At 38.3% G+C, this 15,393-nt stretch overlaps 2 protein-coding genes across 6 annotated transcripts; both read right to left on the reverse strand.

Moving 5' to 3' along the window:
• Nucleotides 1-129: 129 nt before the first annotated feature.
• LOC144459756 (ubiquitin carboxyl-terminal hydrolase 47-like) lies at nt 130-10,191 on the reverse strand. 5 transcript variants are annotated; one of them, XR_013488563.1, is made up of 13 exons: nt 10,090-10,191; nt 7,943-8,035; nt 6,829-6,930; nt 5,331-5,443; nt 5,155-5,225; nt 4,959-5,084; nt 3,475-3,570; nt 3,040-3,373; nt 2,888-2,925; nt 2,476-2,507; nt 2,071-2,382; nt 1,523-1,839; nt 130-1,412 (listed from the first exon to the last, which is right to left on the reverse strand). XR_013488563.1 is itself a non-coding variant. In XM_078164350.1 (12 exons), exons 7-12 carry the CDS (start codon nt 3,142-3,144, stop codon nt 1,284-1,286), a joined length of 933 nt encoding a protein of 310 aa, XP_078020476.1. In that variant the 5' UTR covers nt 3,145-3,373; nt 3,475-3,570; nt 4,959-5,225; nt 5,331-5,443; nt 6,829-6,930; nt 7,943-8,035; nt 10,090-10,191; the 3' UTR covers nt 130-1,283. The 5 variants fall into 5 exon arrangements, 3 of the variants coding, with proteins under 3 accessions (XP_078020476.1, XP_078020475.1, XP_078020477.1); XR_013488562.1 differs by having other exon boundaries at nt 6,829-6,934; XM_078164350.1 differs by having other exon boundaries at nt 4,959-5,225.
• Nucleotides 10,192-10,946: 755 nt separating this feature from the next.
• Nucleotides 10,947-12,782, reverse strand: LOC144459805 (uncharacterized). Its single transcript, XM_078164475.1, has 4 exons — nt 12,549-12,782; nt 11,974-12,029; nt 11,493-11,852; nt 10,947-11,337 (listed from the first exon to the last, which is right to left on the reverse strand). Exons 2-4 carry the CDS (start codon nt 12,020-12,022, stop codon nt 11,204-11,206), a joined length of 543 nt encoding a protein of 180 aa, XP_078020601.1. The 5' UTR covers nt 12,023-12,029; nt 12,549-12,782; the 3' UTR covers nt 10,947-11,203.
• Between the last annotated feature and the right edge of the window lie 2,611 nt (nt 12,783-15,393).

Here is a 15,393-nt window from a genome sequence, read left to right on the forward strand (position 1 = left end):
TAATCTTTTTTTGACCTATAGTCAGTTGAATACAGTAGAAAGACAAAAATATTTAATATTTAAACTCATAAACTTTATTGTTTTTGCAAGAAATACACTCATTCTGAATTTGATGTCTGCAATAAATCACAAAAAGCTGGGAGCTTTAAAGTTTCGATAATCTATGTCAAACATGGTCTGAGTGGGCAGGACTTTTACAGCTATTTACAGCTCTGTGATTATTTCAGTAAAAAGGTAAAATGTACTAATCCAAGAGAACCACCAGCTGTCACTCATATATTTATTGATGTTTATAACTCAGGAAGCATAAAGGTTTAATCAGCAAGTTATAGTACGGCAGTTCATGTTCATGTTCCACAGTTGGGCTCCACGGTATCTCAATGAATACTGTCGTAAAAAATAATTAAAGCTTTCTGGTAAATCAGTGTTTATATACTTCACTTTGAAAATAAAAGTACATATTTGAAGGACGTTAACGTTACGAAGGTATGAAGGTATGTGGGATCAATGCTTGCCCAGACAATATGACGGTAAGCAAGATATGGATATGGATATTAGACTATAGATTATAACAGTCATAAAATGTTAAAAAAAAGATGAATGTAACAAAGCACAATTTTTTTAAATAATTCCCAGAGATTTTATGACCTTGTTGCAAACAAAATTAATTTGATCTTTCCAAGTGAGTTTCTCATTGATTAAAACTCCAAGAAATCTTTTTGATGTTTCTTTATAAATTTCTTCACCATCAAAACATAATTTTGCTAATTGCAATTTGTAATTTATCCTCCCTGCAAATATCATAAAATTAGACATTTTTACATTCAATGCCTGTTTGTTTGAAACCATTTTGGATATGCAAGAAGGCCACTGTTAACTTCATTCAACAGATTTTTATTTGAAATAATTAATATTATCAGCAAATAATATTGGCATTATAGATCATTTATATAAATTAGAAACAAAAGGGGTCCTAAAATGGACCCTTGTGGTACCCCACACTGTATCACAGCTCTCTCAGACAGCATCAAATACTTTGGAGAGATCCATGAAAATACCACATGCAAACTCCTTATTTTCTATCAGTATGGGCCCAATCTACCAGCTGTAAAAGGGCAATGTATGCAGAGTGACTTTTGCGGAATCTATACTGAATAAAGTCTTTTAAGCATGTTCAAATGTTTAAGAATGTAAACTAGTTTTTCTAAAATTTCACCTGAACAGCAAGTTGCTGGTTGACATTTCTGAACCCGTGTTCAGTGCTCACATAAATCATCTGTATGCTAAGATTTCTTCAGAGTCATGACTAAAACAGGAACTATCACAATTAATGCACCAATAATACTGATGAGAGAAATCAAAAGAGCTTTCTTATGGATGCCAGTTGGATTCCTGCAGGGTTGCGGACAGTTCTCACCTGAGTAAAGTAAAGTAAAGTAAGACATAAGTTATTTTCCTTAGACAAATGCTTGAACTAAAATGCATTAAAAGCAGGAAGAGAAGGCTTTTTACCCTTTTTCACCTCACCTTTCTCAACTTGGAGCCTTTGTTTCCTCCTTTCTGCTGTTGTGTGATCAACCGGGCGTTGTTTACTTGGGTACCTCGTGTTTTGTTCGGGATGGAGGAGAGCATCTTCTTCCTTTATGTCCAAGATTAAACTTTCTTTTTGAACCTGAAGACTGACTGCTTCTTTCTTCACAGCTTTTTTCATTGGTCTTCGACTCTCTTGATTTTGTTTCAGGAACCTGTTTTCTCTCTCACCAGCTTCCCTTTTTCTTTTTTGTTCCCTTTGTTCATCCACATCCTGACGTTCTTTCCCCCTGTCTCTCACACTTGAGGCTTTAAAATAGAGGAAAAATAAATATATTGATTACAGTAATTAGCTGGTAAATGCTTCAACAACCTCTTGACAAGAGCTTTCCTCTTGATGTCAGTTGGATTCCTGCAGGGTTGCAGACAGTTCTCACCTGATGGGAAAATAAGACATAAGTCATTTTCCTCAGACAAATACTTGAACTAAAATGTATTGAAACACAAGCAAATAAACTGTGTACCCCTTTTTCATCTCACCTTTCTCAACTTGGTGGCTTTGTTTCCTCCTTTCTGCTGTTGTGTGATCAATTGGGCGTTGTTTACTTGGGTACCTCGTGTTTTGTTCAGGATGGAGGAGAGCGTCTACTTTCTTCATGTCCAAGATTAAACTTTCTTGTTGAACCTGAAGACTGACTGCTGCTTGCTTCACAGCTTTTTTCGTCGGTCTTCGACTCTCTTGATTTTGTTCCAGGCGCCTGTTTTCTCTCTCATCAGCTTCCCTTTTTCTTTTTTGTTCCCTTTGTTCATCCACATCCTGTCGTTCTTTCCCCCTGTCGCTCACATTTGAGGCTTTAAAATGGAGGAAAATAAATATATTGATTACGGTAATTAGCTGGTAAATGCTTCAAGAAACTCTTGATGTTGCTCCTTTTGAGATCTTACCTCTGTACATGAGCAGATATGCAGTGCTGGAACTAATTGTTTAATCAGAAAAACAAAGTTGAGACCATACAATAAACATTCCCAGATGAATAGTAGAATATATCTCAGATTTAAGATTAGATGTTTATTCCTGACCTGGACAACAGTAGGTCCATTTAGAAGATGAACTGTGGTTTTTAATCATATAACATGATCCTCTCAACTATTTTAATGGCTACTTCATACCAGCTTAAAGAGAAATCCTTAAAGTGCTCCAAAAAAAAGGGAAAGCTACAATTTCATGAAAACTGGGCAAATTATCTGCTGATGAAGATTGTGAGATAGCATCAAAGCTCTGGCATAACTACTTTGTATAGTAAGATTGTTTTGTCAATTATGTCAGACTTGATATAGTAGAATTAATCAGACATACTTGTAAGTCCTGTTTTGTACAAAGGGTTGCTCTTCAACCTGCACCATTCAACAAAAACAAGAGGAACACTCAACAAATAGCCATTCAATATCTCATTTTTGGAATGTTCTGAGTAAATGCCATGCTAAGGGTTGTAGTAAATTAATTCTCACCTTGCTGACTCGATCGTCATTAAACTCATACCAGGTGTTGTCCTCATGGGACAGGATGGTGGCTGTGTAATGTCCTCCTGCTAGACTGCCCATGTGATTCACCATCCCATACAGTCTGTACTTGTTGTTCTACAGTAAAGAACACTGTTATGTATATGAAGATTTTAAAAGCAAACAGAAGAAATTTAAAGTTACCTCCCCTTGCCTTTCTCTGTAACGTTCGTGGCACGTCGACAGAGCGGTGTGATTTGAAATATGACATGGTGCTGTAGTCAAAGTCAAACCTCTTGAGGAGTAGAGTCAGAATCTGAGGATATTTCACCATCTCACATCCCTAAATAACACAAGAAAATTTAAATTAAACAAACATATAAGGTCTTTATTTGATTCCAGTATAAACTTTGTTCAAGCTACAGTTAATTTTTGCAAACTCACAGTGGTCGCCTCTGTTTTCTCTTCACATTCGTTGCAGTACACCATTTTGTCTCCACTGAATGACTTAAGCTGGAAAATCATTTGAAAGCCTCTTTCCTGTAAAGCAAGCGAGAATCTCAAGTATATCGCAATCTCTCCAGAGAACCTTGAGGAAATTTCTTCAAATTGGGCAGACTTTCAGTGGAACTCATGTTAGGTTGATGACCCACATTTTGAGGGAATGCTCAGCAAATTATGTTTTCTTTTAACCAAATGAGGGAATTTTGCTGATTACGTACCTGGCAAGCTGCAAAAATGTTGATTCTGAACTTATCAGTAAAATGTTAACTAACAGCATATTTCAGCTATAGGCAATTTTGCAATGCAGTATCCATTGTTTGTTTTGTTTTTTGTTATCTTTTTTTATTAATATTGAGCCTGACTAAAGTCACATCTTGAACCTGAACTTTGTATGCCCGCCATCCTCCCCAAACATGTCCTTGTTAAGCCTATGCTGTACATGAAGGTAGTGTTTCATTACCTAAAAGAAAAGTCTCTGAACATAATCAAGGCAGCAATTACATTGCCACAACAATGTAATTAGTGTCATTTACTCTCAGACAGTCAATACGGGTTTAGAGCAAATAAATCGACATCAATTGCATTAATATTAATGAAATTAACCAAGGAAATTACTGTTTGTATTGATAACAACAATTATGTTATAGGAGTTTTTCTAGATTTTAAAAAGGCATTTGACACCATAAACCATGACATACTACTCAAAAAACTGGAAAGATATAGTATTAGAGGGCAGCAGTTTGTGAAAGTGGGTCATCACAGATCATCATGCCTAGACATAACTGTTGGGGTCCCACAAGGGTCAGTATGAGGTCCTCAACTGTTTTGTACATATATGACATACGTATGGTGTCCAGAAAATTAAAAATTTGTTTAATTCGCAGATGACATCAATGCTCTCTGTTCTGGGAATAATCTGCAGCAGCTTTTGGAGTGGTCACGACAGAAATTAGTAAATTAAAACAATGGTTTAGCATAAATATGTTCATGTGTGTTCATGTTGTTTGGAAACGATTGATAGTGTTAATGTGGAAAGAGTCTATGAAGCTAAATTTCTTGGTGTGATTTTAGTCGACAAAATCTGCTGGAAACCTCAGATGAGTTATGTAAGAACAAAGCTGGCAAAGAGTGAAACAAAACACATACTGGTCCATAAATCACTGCACATTCTGTACTCATCACTTGTACAACCTTATTTGACTTACCGTGTGGAAGGTTGGGGCAACATTAAACATCCCTCAAAAGAGAGCAATCAGGACACAATGAGGGGTACAGGGAACACACCATCACCACACATTAAATGGTGTTTAAGATGTAACTAATGATTCAATATTATCTTATAACTGATGCTTTATCCATCAGTTTTGAGTCAGTGGACGCTGCATTGAAATACTGAAGTACAACTGTGATCTTTGGCTGCTTACCACACTGTAGGTTGATTCATCAGTATCTTTCAGTGACAGTGGAAGGATCCAGAATGGATTCGTCTCTTCAATGATGCTGTGGTGTTTGGAGCACTTAGTCGTGTATGTCAGCTGTCCTTCAAAAGCCTGGAGAGAGAAATATTGATTATGAAACAAGTGTCTGATCATTTGGCCGGTAAATTCTAGATTCTCTCACCTCAGAGGCCTGTGGGCTGAGTTTCTGTAAAATCATCTCCAGGCATTCAGCTGCATCACGTTGCTGACGAACTGAAAATGATGTGGAAATTTTAATCCAGTAACATTAACACAGCTGTTGTGTGACTTTTCCTCATGATGCTCTTGAATGTTTTCTATAGTCACTGGCCAACTTACCATTTTTGATTGCTATAACATCCGTGATCTTTTTGGTTCCACATGTTGCTTTTTTCAGTTCTTCAAAGAGGTTTCTCAGCTCTTCATCTGTGATCTGTGATTTTGGATTCAACCTTAAGGAAGAGGGGAGTTTAATGATGACCGTCTTTTTAAAGGGCCAGTGTGTAAAATGGGTTGAAAACCGTTGGAAACAGTGACATCAGTGGTCAAATTCTAGATTGCAGGGCTCACTCGCTCACCCCTCCCGTCGAGTAAATGACGGTGGCCTCGTAGGGACAAAAAGCCTTGCGCACGACTTTTTCAGGAGTAGGTCTATCTAGCGACGAGGTGAATGTTTATTTAGAAATCTAAACCATGTTACGATATTGTAATGAATCCCTCACGAGCAGGAGACCAGAGGAGCGTTCGGGAAAAAGGCCCGTTTATTTGAGCACTCCAGAAACTCCAGTAACACTCCACTCCGTCCCAAACTCTGCCGCTTCTAGTGTAACAGACACACTTCATAACTTTACACACATACTCGTTTACCATACCGAGTGGGGACCCCCCTCCCCTCTCTGCTCCGCCAATCTCCAGCCCGCACACTGACTGACAGCGTAGCCGGTAAACAGAGCTCAGCTGTTTATTTAGCCTAGCAATATCTCCGGACTATAGTAGCTGCAATGGACAACTTTGAACGCAATTTTGAAGAGTTTCTTGTAGCGGACACAGACCCAGAGCCATACCTGTTTGAGCTGGAGCATACAGATGAGGAACTCCATGTGTTTGATGCTGAGCGGGCGAGAAGAGAGGCTGAATGCACAGAATGGGATTCGGTGCTACTGCTACCATCGTTGGGGAGATATATCATCAGGAGGAAAAGCACTGCAGAGAGTGCATCACAAGGAGTGAAGTTGCGTCTTCTTTTCCTCACAGATGACAGTTCGGGTTCATTCTCTCCTGTTGCGTGGTAAGTGTGGTCCATTCGCAAACTTCATAACTAAAAAAACTTTTCACTACTCTCTATCGACGAACTACTAACACTCTCTGCTTTTTCCTCCTCCTTCTTCCTTCCTTCCGCTGTCTTCGTTGGTTCATTTATACACGCGAAACGCGTTCTCTGGCTGGCTGGATTGTCCGCTCGGTCTGCCGTACATACATGGCGGCGCAAGATGGCGACCTCTCTAAAGCAAGGCCCTTGCTATATATATATATATATATATATATATATATATATATATATAAGCATAATTATAAGGCTACGAAAACCAAATGAATTTTATTTTATAGCGATCATACACTTGTATAAACATATTAATGGGTAGAATATTCAGATTCAGATTCAGATTGACAATAAACCATGCCAAATATTACACACTGGCCCTTTAAGTATTATAATGTTACCATGTTTCCTCACCAAACAGCAGTACCTAATACACTCAGCTGCATCACTGTGTCTGGTTAATACTCGACATAATTGTCTTCCTGCTTCTATTTTCTACAGATGAAAGTTTCAAACCTGTCATGGATCTCTGGTGTCATGAAGAGAACTTGCAGGACACTGTTGAGGTAACATGTGGCGCCCTGGTTGTACAGACCATAATGACCTCCCTGTGGCTGTCTTACTTTAATGGAAAGAAAATCACAGTGTCATTACACCATCTTCATTAACATGTAGATGTGCAAACAAATCAGAGTGGTAGGAGACCACACAGAGCCGGACCGAGCACATTTGACACCCAAAAGGTTCTCCAATTGTGGCTCACAAGAATATCCGTACACTTGGAATAATAATACAGCTTGTTGGTTAATATGTTTCAACTGTACATGACTGTTAGAAAACTAGTTCATCTTATTGTACAGTAAGTATTAGCCAGCTCACATGATTGCACGAAGATCCATGGGTAATAGTTAGCCATATCATTAATTTTGTGTACAAATGGGTTTTATGAACAGGCCAGTTTATCTACACTTATAAGTTGGATTCATATTAATGTGTATTTGCAGACACGTTAAGCTTGGAAGAAAACCATGACGTCATCAAACAGAAATGTACAGTCAATTAAAGTGCTCATTTTGTAGGATTCCCCCATAGAATTAAACTTATTTTGCCATATTTAACACTCCTTAGCACTAATACTACAATCAGAATCAGAAATATTAGGGGCAAACTATAATCTGTTACAGTTGCTCCGATGTAAAGAATAGAGAATTATAAGAAGTAAGAATAAGAGTATGAAAAAAACCTGTATAAATATATAAGTAAGTATTAGTAATAAATAAAATAAAAACAAAAAGTGCATTTTGCTGCTGTGTTTAACGCTAGCACTTAAGATAAAAAGATTAAAATATCAAAATAAAATATATATCGTCACTGTGCTGAGGCTGTAAGTGTGAAAATTCAACTACAATGTATACATTAGAATAAACAAGAGAATTAGAGTAACGTAAAAAAAAAAAAAAAAAGTCCATTGTATGTTGAATTAATATTTATATTCAAGAGTCACTTGAATAACTGCACATAATAGTATTTTGATGAAACCAAATACAGGTATATATTTTATCTGCACAGTGACACCTGCATCATCACCTATCATCCACAAAGTTGCCTGTAATAATCTTTTGTACTTCACCTGCATCTTTTTTTTGTTTCTTCCTCTCTGCTTCTTTCACCTCATCCTGGGATCGTTTTCTGGAGCTGGCCATCTTTCCTTTTGAATCTGCCCCTGAAAGTGTTATTGCATTTTTTTATTTTATATATGTAAACAATTCAATATCAGTCTTGCAAATTGTTACATGCAAATATTGCAATTCACAGCAACACTACAGGCCTCATGGCATACAGTCTGGTCCAGGAGGTGTCATCGTACTAGATCTACATGACACCACAGGAGTCATTCCGTCATTAATTAAAATGTCTGCAAACAACAGCAATATCTTTCCCAACACCAAAAACAAAGCGTTTGCAAATAATTTATCTTGTGTATTGGTTTATTTATATTTAAATTTCAGTTTCAACACGCTACTCTTCATGCTGCCCCCGTCACACACCTGCTGCTCATCACCTGCACTTAACCTGTATTACATGCATTTTCCTGTTCTAGTGCGCCACCCCGTGTACAAATAACGAAACTGCATCTATTTACATGTAGTCACTGTAAGTTAAACATGAATCAAAGCAAATACAAACAATGTTATCCTGGCTCCAACAATCATCTTGTAAAATTAATTGACATTAAATCCCTGAAACTTTCCCTAATATGAATTCAGATAGTTGGTTTCTATTGATACCTATCAATTTCTATAGAGCATTGAAAATGGTGATGTCGTTAAAGGAAAAATAAAGAAGATATCACCATTACTGTATGCCATTCACAAGTGGAAGAATATCCAACACGGACTAAAACATGTTTTCACTGACTGACATCGATAAAAGCCTATATCCCAGCCAACATTTGTATGTGGGGCCACTTTGATAGTAAATGAGCTGAAAATGGGCCCTATATGGAAATGCCCAAGGGTTCCATGCCAATTGCTCACATGGGTGTTTTTTTTCCAAAAGTGGGCCTAAGATGAGATGCCTATTTTGGGCCCATAGCCCTAACTCATGCGGGGCCCACTTGGGTAAACACACCCATGTGAACGAATGACATTGGGCCATTAGGGAACCATTACACAATCCCATATAGGACCCATTTTTCAGCTCATGAGCTAATCACATGGGGCCCACATACAGACTGGGATACTATACACTCTCTCTGCCACAGTGCCAGCAAAAGTCATTGGGTCTTATTCATGAAATGTTAGTAATTCTGTAAGTGGATTTGCACATTAAACAAACCCTCTGTTGCTGTGCCATAAATCAAAGGCCTGGATAGAGGTAACAGATGCAGATAACTCCATGTCCTATATGAAACTCGATGCAAGAACACCCGTAAGTGCGCACACAGACACACAGCTCCTCTCAGTCACAGCTCTCTGCTGCAGAGGAGCGCATTGCTTGCATCATCGGAGAGACCTCTCTGTCAGACGAGGAGGCAGTGACATGCCTCCACTGGACCCGTCAGCAAGCTCAGGAGGGAAGGTGATGGCACAGGTAGACCCCAGGTGGTGTTTAAGCACCTGCCCTTTTACTCTGTTCAGACAAGTGTCCTTTTTGCAAGACATGTTTTTTTCTTTTTAAAACTTCTATGTATTCGTTTTTAAATGTGGCCCATGGCATTAATTCTCAATTAAAAGTGTGTGGTTTGCCCGACAGCAGCATTAGAGTCGAGCCATGCCACAAAGGCATGTGCGTAACGAATTAAATTGTGATTTCTAACAATGACAACTGCGCAATATCTTATTTCCACAAGCACTACGAGCAGTCGGAAGCAGGTGCAGATTTTGTTAGTACCTATGAAAAGATCGGAGCCACTAACATATTGATGAGTGCCGAAATACGCGTATATTTCCCTCTTTACGCACACATACGTTCTGCTCGTGTTTCATGATTGACAACCATTGAACTTAACAAATGTCAAGGCTTGCATTTAAGGTGTTTTGGGTGGTGTGTTGTGCACCCTTGGTACATTTCTGAGACTGTTCCGAAAATTATTATAAGAACAAATGCTTCAGCAAAACACCTGCATTGTTGCTTCGCACTGCCCACAGTGACACTGACTGTTGTCCGTGTATTGGCTGTGATGACACTTCACACCGATTACAAACTACTCAGAATCACTTTAGCATGATAAAATGATATTTATGCGAAGATCAGACAAAATGTGGGAATACTTACTGACAGCGGACCATCAAACAAGACATCGGTAAGTCCCAGTGGAGGATTGTTCCCTGTCAGTGTCAACCTGTCGCTCAGTGACAGCCTCCGTCGCGTGATTTATGTTTCAGGAAACCCAAGACAGCATTTAAATGTATACTACACAAAGCGTTTTATAATTTTGATGATTACACTTTAGCAAAATGTTTTCACCTGGTCACAGCACTATGTTTCTACCTTGGGTCACTGTTAATTGAAGTTTATGATGTTAATTTACTTGAAAAAATCATTTGGTCCTTATTTAAAGATGAACCTGAGGGGCTTTCTGAAGTCGGGAAAATGCTACGGTCAGAAATTCGGTGTTATTTGTTATCATTATTTTACATTTTAATTAGTAAGTCTCACCTGTCCTAAAAACTACGCCTATGCATGACGCATGGTTTTTCGACTCTGGCGCACAGTGAACCAAGTCCTAAAGTCAGATAGAGTAGCAGAGGTGGTCTGTGTGATAGTATTCACAGTATGTTTGGTTTGGAAAAGACACTGAGAGGAATCAGGTCATTCTACATATTTGTTCCTGCCCATCACCAGAATGCAGCGCAATTACTTTTGTACTTGACTCTTTTCCAATCAGTGACTGATTATTATAACCACATCCTTGTTCTTGTTTTTTTTCCTACCTGACAGAATGTTGTCTAACTACTTTTAGGTAATCAAAATGTGGTTATGCATTTTTTTTTCTGGGGGAGGACCCCCAAACTACCAAAAGAGAGACAAAACAACCACAAAGAGAAACAATACATGAAGAGATACAGAATTACTACAAACAAAATTTCCACAGACACAAAACCGAAATAAAGAAAGAGGAGTCATAACAATGTTTCTCTTATAGAGATTTATTTACAATATGTACATATTATAAACTGTACCTCAGAAAAGTTTTCTGACACAGATGTTGGAGGGAGAGGGTCTCAGAGTTTGTCTGTTGTTTTTAGGACGATGACTTTCTGATGATTCATTCACAGCAGGTCCTCAACACAGAGTGCTGTTAGTCCTGATGGGTTGTTTCTCTGAGAAACCCACCGTCTTGACGACAGAATAGAATCTATCTCCCTTCTCAGTAGATTTAGCAAAATTAACTTTGAAGGCAAAGCAGAGTCCGACAGAGAGAGTCAGGGCTGCTGCTGTCAGTGTAGAGGCCAATCCTTCCTAGACTCCCTGGTTGTGGACTCCCTGTTATTCTCTGAGGTTTGGGCTCATCAGCAGCTGCTGTAAAGGACAGAAAATAAGTTCAGCAGACTAACAGGGAGAAAACCTGTTTCTAGTGAAAAGAGAGAGTACATATAATCCTGTTCTGTGTCTCATATTTTTCTAGATCAAACAAAACAGTCTCTGGTTCTGGCACTTCTACTGAATCCACTTACCAGTGACATTGAGCCGACATTGAGCAGCGCTCCCACCATAATTTGTGAACACTTCATACAGGTATGGGCCAGAGTCATCAGTCCTGAGTCTGGACACATGAAGTCTTAGTCGTCCCTCTCTGAGGACGTCTTTGTCACACTGGACTCGTCCTGTGAACTGTTCATCCTGAGACTCTGGGACCTCAACACCTCCATGTAGATGAAACAGGACTGAGGCTCTGAGATCAGTTAACAGTTCACAGTAGATATAAAGGGAGTGGAGGGAGCTGCCAGGTTTGGTTGTGAAGGTGAATTCCAGTGTGATGTTGCGGTTCTCCTCAGCCTGATAGGAGGACTGTGTCACATTGACTACAAATGTCCCTGTCGAGAGGACAGGGAGAGAAAGTGAGGAGCAGACAAAGTGACGATTTGGAACATCTCTCACCGCTTTAAGTTCAATTCTTTAGTATTTGTGGATAATAAAGTGAAGGTGTAAACTAACCACAGACACAGGAGGTCAGGTTGATGAGCAGCAGGATGATGCAGATCATCTTCTCCCTGTGAGACCAGACAGAGGTGAAGAGTCACAAACGCATGAGACCAAAGAGAGACAATCTACAGTCTGTCTTCAGTCATCACAATACTCCTTTGTATTTGTCATCCTGATTATCACACGCAACTGACGGACAATGAGACTTGATGCTCATACTAAAATGAATGCGAACTACAACCATCATTTGGGTCAGATAGACCTCATCAGTCATTAACTAGGCTACCTTACCACTTCCACTCCTCTTCTGCTGAGTTGCTAAATCGCTCAGCTGTCTCCTGATTAGTTGCTTAATTGCTGCACAGTAGTCTGGAAACACTCGCCTTCGGCTGAGTTGTCAAATTGCTCAGTTGTCCAGAATCACTCCTCTCTTGTTGAGTTGCTAAAGTTAAACTGTTGTTGTTGCATTGTCTCTTTACTGACAGGACTGACTAACATCTTGTCTAATCCACCAGTCCTCACATACTAAATCTGTACAACACGATTCATATCATGACAACACCAACATCAACACATTCATACATTACCTTGGATGACTCCAGAAATGTGAAGATTTCTGTAAGAAAACAGCAATGACTTCTGATCTGACATAAATAAAAAAATTTCCATAAGGTAGTCCGACAGGTTACAGGTGGCCGTACTCAACGTGGAGCCTGCATTAGTGTGACTGCATATGTCTCTTCCTGGGTCACAGCAAATGAAACCGCATTGTATGCGCACCAACACTTGACTTCGATTCTTCTCAAGGAAAAGTAGATTAATAATAGAAAACCACCTGCTTGACAGTAATAATGAAGCACAGCTTCCTTGTATTAAGTCCAAATAATTAACTGGTAAAAGAAGACAACTTCCTTCAGTCCAAACAGGTTTTCAGAGACTCATGCTTTTGTGATTTAGAGTTTCTGTCTATTTCCAATGTAAACATAAAACATGTATCTGCGCGTGCAAGTGTGTGGTTCAGCTTTCGTACCAGCAACATTTAATACAATTTTCTGGACAAATTCAGTCACTCCTATGAACACAGCATGTAAAAAAATATTCACCACTATACTGTAACATCATCCATCATATCCTACCACTTCAGTCTGGGGTTTCATTGTTTCTATACATGTGCAAACAAATAAAGTGAAACTGAACACAGACCTAATTACATTGTTGTCCTGGTGTTGTTCCACCCAGTTACAGAATGCAGTTTAACTACATTAATGTGAGGGACTTTTGAGAGAGTACAAAACTACATTAGTTAATTTACAGCTACAGTGAGTCTTGCTCATTTAACTACAAAAAAGTATATTTTACTGTATACTTATACTGTACAGTCACCCTGATTTAACTGTCTATATATTATTGCCATATTAGGAAGTTTGAATGAAATTAAACCTCACATGAAATTCAATTCATTATTTAAGCCATGGCTTCTTGTTTGTATACAGGGCATGTTTTTGAATATATCTGACTATATTTTGATTCAACAAGGATCCTTTCAGGTTTGTCCACCAATTAGTAACTTATCAGTACATAAAAAGTCACATGATTACATGATGATAAAAACACCAAATGCAGATACTCAAACTAAACAGAAGTACAGTAAACAGGGATGGATTACTGATGGGGCCCACCGGGCACAGGCCCAAGGCCCTAAATGTCAGGGAGCCTCTTGGCCTTCACTTACAAAATGTCACTCAAGGAAACACAAACCAACTACAAAGAAACACAAAGTGACTACAAAGAGATGCAAAACAGCTTCAAAGAAACACACAATGACTACAGAGTCCCACAATGACTACAAAATGACACAAAATAACTACAAGGAGATGCAAAGCAACTACAAAGAGACCCAGAAATTACTACAAAAAGACAGAAAGCAACTGCGCAGTGACACAAATGAGTAGAGTCACAAAATAGCTATAAAAAGAAAGACAATATGACAACAAAGAGACAAAGAATAGCCTCAAAGAGATGCAAAGCAACAACAAAGAGACAGAAAATTACTACAGAGTCCCATAATAACTACAAAATGACACAAAATAACTACAGAGATGCAGAGCAACTCTAAAGAGTCTCAAAATGACTACAAAAAGACACAAAATGACTACAAAGAGATGCAAAGCAACTACAAAGACATACAAATCACTACAGTCACAAAAAAACAAAAGCACACAAAATGACTTTAAAGAAATGCAAAGCAACTGCAAAGAGTCTCATAATGACTACAAAAAGACAGAAAGCAACTACAAAGAGACACAAAATAACTATAAAGAGATGCAAAGCAACGACAAAATGACACAAAATGACTACAAAGAGACAGAAAGCAACTACAAAAAGATACAAATGACTGCAGTCAGAAAAACAACAAAAGTACACAAAATGGCAACAAATAAACTAAAAATGAAGTAGCAACTACAAAGAGACACAAATGACTACAAAGAGATGCAAAGAGACAGAAAATGACTAGGGTCTCGAAATAACTACAAAGAGACACAAATGACTACAAAGAGATGCAAAACAACTACAAAGAGACTCAAACTGACTACAAAGAGACAGAAAATGACTAAAAGGAGATGGAAAGCAGTTACAAAGAGACTCATAACAGACTTATAACTACAGAGTGACAAAATGACTACAAACAGACTCAAATGACTGCAAGGCTATTTTTTAGTTTTTAAATTTAGTTTATTTCTGTCATTTTCCAACTTATAAAACTCAATATTATAGACAATACATACACATGAAATTAATGCTTTTTTAGCATTATAAACAAAAGATGAATAAAAAAACACAAAGACAAGGAGACACGAAGAGCTGCAAAGCAACTACAAAATGACCGTAAAGAGACATAAAACCACAGAGAGAGAGAGAGAGATGCAAAACAACAACAAAAAGAGGCTTAAACAACTACAAAGTGTGTGTCTTACTCCCATATAGGAGAGCTGGTGAGGTTTTCTGCATGGCTGTGCCCAGGGGCACAATGTGTCATTATCCACCTATAATGGTAAATACCTGCCATGACTGTGTGTGCCAGGAGCTAACACGCACAGTCATGGCAATGATTCAAACAAAACAACATGCAGAGTGATACATGTACTGTATGTCTCACATACTTTATATCCAATGTTGTTTCTGTTCATGTTAAAGTTTATGGACGTTTTTGTGCATTATGCAAAAATATGCGCTTTAGGCTATTTGCATAAAACAGCCAAAGTATTTGTTTATTTGTTTTGTTTTGTTCTTGTAAAGGTACTGCGGTCGTCTAAGCTTCTTATTCCATTCTCCCATCAGTTTACAGCATCTTTGGTGGGACTATTTAACCTTATTTAATCAACTTTAAGTGCTGGACACATTTATAACCACTGCAGAACACATAAGACATGA

This window comes from Epinephelus lanceolatus, chromosome 22 (assembly GCF_041903045.1).
Source record: "Epinephelus lanceolatus isolate andai-2023 chromosome 22, ASM4190304v1, whole genome shotgun sequence".
Taxonomy (NCBI): Eukaryota; Metazoa; Chordata; class Actinopteri; order Perciformes; family Serranidae; genus Epinephelus; species Epinephelus lanceolatus.

What these genes read in the sequence shown, in the direction of transcription:
- LOC144459756 (XM_078164350.1), bottom strand. Translation starts at nt 3,144, where the DNA reads ATGGTGAATCACATGGGCAGTCTAGCAGGAGGACATTACACAGCCACC. An exon ending in ATGACGATCGAGTCAGCAAG is followed by an intron (nt 2,926 to 3,039) that starts GTGAGAATTAAT and finishes TGAATGGTGCAG; the next exon opens with GTTGAAGAGCAACCCTTTGT. An exon ending in GTACAAAACAGGACTTACAA is followed by an intron (nt 2,508 to 2,887) that starts GTATGTCTGATT and finishes TTAAACAATTAG; the next exon opens with TTCCAGCACTGCATATCTGC.
- LOC144459805 (XM_078164475.1), bottom strand. Translation starts at nt 12,022, where the DNA reads ATGATCTGCATCATCCTGCTGCTCATCAACCTGACCTCCTGTGTCTGT. An exon ending in CCTGACCTCCTGTGTCTGTG is followed by an intron (nt 11,853 to 11,973) that starts GTTAGTTTACAC and finishes TCCTCTCGACAG; the next exon opens with GGACATTTGTAGTCAATGTG. An exon ending in ATGTCGGCTCAATGTCACTG is followed by an intron (nt 11,338 to 11,492) that starts GTAAGTGGATTC and finishes TGTCCTTTACAG; the next exon opens with CAGCTGCTGATGAGCCCAAA.